The sequence below is a fragment of the Pteropus alecto genome, unplaced genomic scaffold (assembly GCF_000325575.1).
Source record: "Pteropus alecto unplaced genomic scaffold, ASM32557v1 scaffold24, whole genome shotgun sequence".
Classification (NCBI taxonomy): Eukaryota; Metazoa; Chordata; class Mammalia; order Chiroptera; family Pteropodidae; genus Pteropus; species Pteropus alecto.
Genome location: NW_006439192.1, coordinates 3364348 through 3370734, shown reverse-complemented (window position 1 = coordinate 3370734; position 6387 = coordinate 3364348). Strand labels below are relative to the sequence as shown.

The 6387-nt window shown below is 29.1% G+C and overlaps 1 protein-coding gene across 1 annotated transcript in view; it reads right to left on the bottom strand.

Annotated features, from left to right (window-relative positions):
• Window positions 1-308: 308 nt before the first annotated feature.
• ADAM2 (ADAM metallopeptidase domain 2) overlaps window positions 309-6387 on the bottom strand; it is a 93840-nt gene continuing 87761 nt past the window's right edge. The window contains exons 19-20 of the mRNA XM_006916283.1: window positions 1585-1744; window positions 309-342 (exon numbers count right to left, since the gene is read on the bottom strand). Of these exons, the coding sequence (XP_006916345.1) occupies window positions 309-342; window positions 1585-1744 (194 nt within the window). The remainder of the gene's footprint in view (window positions 343-1584; window positions 1745-6387) is intronic.

Genomic DNA, 6387 nt, shown 5'->3' with positions numbered 1-6387 from the left:
TATAATGTAGTTTATTTTAACCAACATTTTGAATACACAAATGCTAAAGAATTAAACATGATTAGAAGAATGTAAAAGGTAACACTGCAAGAATTTTTAAATGATAAAATGTCATTTCTATTTACTATGTCTAAGACATAATTTACAGTATTGAAAAATATTCTCCAATTTAATATCATATGCATCTGTATGACTATACTATTTAATAATTCATATTTATCTAATACATGAGATTATCTCTGTCTCTCCCTCTCATCCTTATAATATTTGATACTCACTGTGATATTATGGATTCTCTGTTTTCCGGGCTACTCTTTGGTTTCACTCTCACTTTCAAGTTGCCTATATATTTAAAAATACATACAGTCCCTTAAAATTATATTTTCTTCAAATATTGTTCTACAAAACTCTGTACCATCTGTCAGTATTGAAACAGTTTTGAATCCCTATCTGAGATCTGGGAGCAACCACTATCTGATAACATCTTACCACCGAGAACATCTCTCAGCTGGTAATCTAGAGTAACATGAGAAAAATACACAGTAATGTAAGTTTACCTGAAAATAAACTCAGATCACTTTCATATTCATAACATTATTAGCTAAATAACTTTAAACGTTACCATTTATCTCCTGCCCTATTTATTTCTGTTAATTTTACCAGCTACTTTGCCCTCTAAAGATATTTGATGTTAGTTTTTCCACAACGAAGTCAGTCAATATAAGAAAATTTCTTTAATATATTTAAATATTAACCGAATGTTAACTATTATACATGCTGCATATTATTTCACCAAATTTACATACACAGAATTTCAAAATATTCTATGAAATGTGTTCCCTTTTAATTTATATTATCTCATCATCTTTAAATATTATACAAAATTTAATTCACTTTAGGAAAAAAAAAGACCCAGATATAAAACTCAAAGATATAAATTATTTTATATCAATTTCCTTGAAGAAAAGAAAATTAGTTTTAACATTTATTTTTATTCTTGAAACATATTTTCAGATATTTCTTCTAAGGTTTTTTAATTTAAAAAATTATTTGTTTTATTTTTTTTTCTATAGATTAGCCATGGCTATAATCTAGATTTTTCATTCTTAATATTATATATTCATTTTTAATTTTTTCCACCTATAGCTGCTTGTCTCTCAATTTATTAACCACATAAAAGGCTAACTACTCTCCTGGATTTTTTTGCTAACTTTTACTAAAGTAGTTTATGAAAAAATTCTTTTAATATATAAATTTTAAAAATAAAGTAATGTTTAGTACATATTTAATAATTAAGATCAAATAATAAAAGGAGGTAGATAAACATTTTCTAGAAATCATTCCCACTTAATTTTACCCCTAACAAGTCCAAGTTGTTATGAGGTTAAAATTGCTGACCTTTTAAAAAATTCAGTTCATTCTTTATTATATTAATTATTGACAGATTAAGTATTAAATTTCCCTATAAAGATAAAATTAAATCTGATTTATTATTAGTAACATCATGGTATTATTTATTAACACATTACTATAAATGCCAACAAATTATAAAAGTAATGAATCTTAAATATGAAATCAATATACTCATCGCTTGTATACTCCTCAGTTTTCCATTTTTTTCTTTGGAAATAAACTTTTACCAGGGTTGCAATCATTACACAGAGAATAATGAAAAATGGAATGAGTAGGAAAACTGGCCATCTTGTAGGTTTGGAATGATAAACATTCTCAATATAGATCTTTTCTAGGAAAGAAAACATTGGTGATTCGAAAGCAATTATCAGGAATATGCACAGACATTTCTGTATTTTAATATAACTATTCAAAAAATATTTAAACTATTTAATAATTTACATTTAACATTCTTTAAAGAAGTAAATAAGTTGACGGTGTAAGTGCCCAAAGAGATGCTTCTAACTCTTATAATAATGATCCCATCCCTTGCTTTTTATTGCAAACCTTCTTTTCCATGTAGTCTCTTTTCAGAACTGTCCGATAATATAGATGAAAGAATTAAGGTGTAATCCCTGGAAGAGTTGAGTTTTTCTCAAACTCAATTTTTAGTAAGAAATACTGTACATATAATAAAATTTTAATAATGTCCAAATTAACTTTTCTTTTGTTATACTGATATATATTTTCATGATTTATCTAAGAAAGGATTGCTTATCCCAAGGTCATGTAAAATTTTCCTGTTTCTTTCAATAAGATTTATAATTCTAGTTTCTATATTTAGATTTATGATCTATCCCATATGAATTGAGTAAGCTGAATTTTTTTTTTTTAGATATAAATCTTTTCTGGCAATATTTCTTTCTACTTTATTTTTTTTAATTAAGTTTATTGGGGTAACATTGGTTAATACAATTATATAATTTTCAGGTGTACATTATCATTTGACATCTGTATAATCTATTATGTTTACTACCCAAAATTCAGTTTCCTTCAGCTACCATAAATTTGATCCCCTTGATCCACTTCACCCTTCCCCTAAACCCTATATTTGACCTCCTTTACCTCTTCTACCTCCTCCCTCCTCTCCTACTCCACTAGTAACCACTAGTCTATAGTCCTCTGGTAACCACTAGTCTATAGTCCGTGTCAATGAGTCTCTGTTTGTTTGTCCTACTCATTTGTTGCTTTTAGGTTTATATCCTACATGTAAGTGATATCATGTGATTTTCAACTTTTTCTGTCTGGCTTATTTCGCTTAGCATGATTATCTCGAGGTCCACCCATGTTGTCACAAATGACAGTATTGCAACTCTTCTTATGGCTGAGTAATATTCTACTGTATATATGTACCACAGCTTCCTTAGCCAATCATCTATCATAGAACACTTTGGTTGCTTCTATGTCCTGGCCATTGTAAATAATGCTGCTATGAACATCAGTGTGCAAATATCTTTTTAGATATAAGTTTTCAAGTCTTTGGGGTAAAGTAAGTTGAAATTTTTGAGATTCTTTGGGGTTGTGTGGATATCCAGTTGTTACAGTATAATGTTTCGAACTGACTTTACTTTTCTTGAAAAATTGATTACTCTTATATGAATGGGTAAATTTCTAGATCATTCCTTTGATCTATTTATATATCTATACAAATGCCATGATGTCTTGATTAATCTAACTGTATACTAAATCTATACTAGAAGAAATTCAATATAAGGCAAATAGGCTAACTTGTTCTTCTTTGTTATTCTTTTTGTATATTTTAAAATCAAATTGTTAATATCTAAAAGTTGCATGTTTTTACAATTCAGTCTTTTAATCTATAGAATTAATTTGGTAAGAAGGTTTATTATTTTAGCAAATTAAATTGCTAAAATAATAAACCTTCTAATAGGTGAATATGGCATATTCATTTATTTGTATGTTTAATGTTTACTTCATTTTTTTTTAGTTTCAATGTAAAGATCTTGCACATATTTTGTTAAATTTATTCCTAATATTTTATATTGTGATGGTATTATAAATGGTACTGATTTTAAGTTGATTTTTATTTACTGCTGCTATTAAATAATAATACTATTGACTTTTGAATGTTTTCCTTTGAAATTTCAAAAAATATTACTTCCAAAAGTGTTTTTGTAGATTCTTTAGGACTTTTTACCATTAACCATATCGTTGTTTTTTTCATTTCATCCTTTTCAATCTTTATGCTCCTGATTTGTCATTCTTTTGTTACTTCACTGCCTAGGACCTATGGTAAAAATGTTGACTAGATGAGACTTTATTCGCTTGCTCTCAATATTTTGAGAAAAATAACATATTTCATCACAAAATATATTAACTGTTTTTTGCTAATGCTTTTTATTAGATTGATGAAGTTAGTAGTTAGTTTCTTTTTTAAAAATTCATGAAAAATGGTGAATTTTGTCAAATAATTTTCTGCATCATATTAAATATTGTATACCTTAAAAATTTTGTCGATTTGGTTAATTGCTCTGATCAACATTCAAATGATAAAAGAGTCTTGCATTTCCAAGATAAACCCCATATTGTCTGGATTATTATCTTTTTAATATAGATAGCTATATAACATAAGCTAATGTTTTGTTGAAAATGTTTACATCTATGTTCATAAAAACAATTATTCTGTAATTTTTTTCTTTGTTAATTTCTTTGTCTGGATTAGGCATCTGGGTTATGTTTGCCTCATACAATGATCTGATAAAAGTTGCTCCCACCACTGTTTTTCGAAATGGCATTTCCTCCATGAAAAAAATTGGTGGAATTAACCTGTATTTTTACCATCTAAACCTGTATTTATTTTTGTTTGTGGTTGTTTTTAAAAGAACATAAACCCACAGATCAAAGAGGTTTTGGTTCCTGGTTTCTTTAATTTATAATGCCTTTTCCGTTGGGAATAGCCCTTTTTATATCTGAGTAGCTTTTTTTCCCATAATAGAGTAGGACTCAAAGAGCATATATATTACTGAGATTACTTTCAGTGTGAGTTCATATAATTTCTTTAAAAATGTGTGAATTTCTTGTGTATTAGATAAAAATACACGCCAGGGAGCATTTGAGATATTGCTCCCCAGCATTTGTCATCAGTTTGACTCAAATAACTCTGATTAAAAATAACTCCTATAAAAATTCAAAACAATAATAATAAATATATATCCCATTAAGTAAAAGCCACACCCACAAGCCTCTTTGAGATAAGCCTTTTTCTATATTGGGCTCTGGGGCTGCCATAGAATAACCTATTTAAGATTCCTAGTAAGCTTATTGTTTGGGAGTTTTTATGAGGCATTCTAATATTTAGGAGGGCTTTCATTTAGATGAAGATACCTAAGAGGCATCACTTTATGTTTTCTGAGGTTTTCATAGAGGTTATATGTTTGACTTAATTTTTATCTGAGATCAAATTTATTGCTTAATATCTCAAATTTGGCTGTCTGATATTTTTTACTTTAAGAATATTTTGCTGGAACAGACCAGGAATGAGAATTAGTTTCTTTTTAAACAAACAAACAACCAAACATCCTAGCTCTTTTACATTTTACTGGAAAATTGAACTATTTCTTTATTAATTATTACTGTCTTATATTTTATCATAGGTAACTTAAGTCACCTACCTGGAAATCTTTACAATCTACCTGAAAAATCTTGCCAAACAGAACCATGAATTCTACCTTCCACATTACCACAGGCAGCAGTTATGCCAAACAATTCACCACTTCACAAATCTCATTTTTCCAACTTCTAATAACATGCTTTCAGATTGCTCGCCAACAGTCTTCTAAGACAATTTTATTATATACTAATAGTTTTCAACTGTTTCCTAGAGGTCTTTCTACCTTTTATGCACCATCTAATTCTAAAGCTAATGCCACATGTTTTAGATTCTTATTATATAAATACATCTTCTGGTATCAAATTGTATATAAGAGAAAGAGAGAGCTGTGCAAGAAACTGCCCCCAAATTTAGTAACTTAAAACAATCATATTTAGTTTTGTTTATTTTGTGGGTCATGAATTTGGGGAGGTCTTCGTTATGTGGTTGTATTTTTGTGTCTCAGTGTAGTCACATTTTATTGTATTGTGGTTGTATTTTTGTGTCTCAGTGTAGTCACATTTTATACAGAAAGGATAATTTTGTGGTTGTATTTTTGTGTCTTGTATTTTTGCGGTTGTATTTTTGTGTCTCAGTGTAGTCACATTTTATACAGAAAGGATAATTTTCAACAGAATAAGTGTTTCAACAGAATAAGTGTTCCAACAATGAGAATTCAAAGAATTAATATTCTAAAAGACCTAGTCAGAATCTGCAGGAAGGCCATGGAAGTCTCAGAATTCCACTTCTGTACATTTTTCTGACTTATCATATCACTAAGGTCAATCTGGATTCCAGGAAAGGAGTAGTCTTCTCTGCTCATTGGGGAAATGGTACGTGTGTGCATTAACAGAAGCAGTTAATTGCAGTCAATTTGAACATAAGCTACTGAAAGCTAATTGTTACTACTAAAATGGAAATAGCTTTATAATGTATTAAATATTTTGTAATGTTACCATTTATTAATCTGTTGCCATATAACCTTAAATATAATATTTTAAACAATGGAATGAATGTGGAAATATTAAGAACTCTGGCTCAAAATCTGGTAAAAACGCGCTACATTCCCCAAGCTCCTTGATCTTTTGTCTTCTAGTTAGATTTGGCCAATAGGAGTCAATGGGTAAAATTTGAGGGTCAGAAGAGTAAAATAATCATGGTATTTCTTCCTCTCCAGTAGTGGCTGTGAATGCTCTACAGCATGCTGAACAGTGCCTCTCCTTGTGGTCTAGATTCTAATATAAAGCCTTGACCATAGTTATGCCATATTAGGTGACTCAGATCTGGTTCTAGAGGTACCACCTCCTTTTATTGTCCCTTCAACC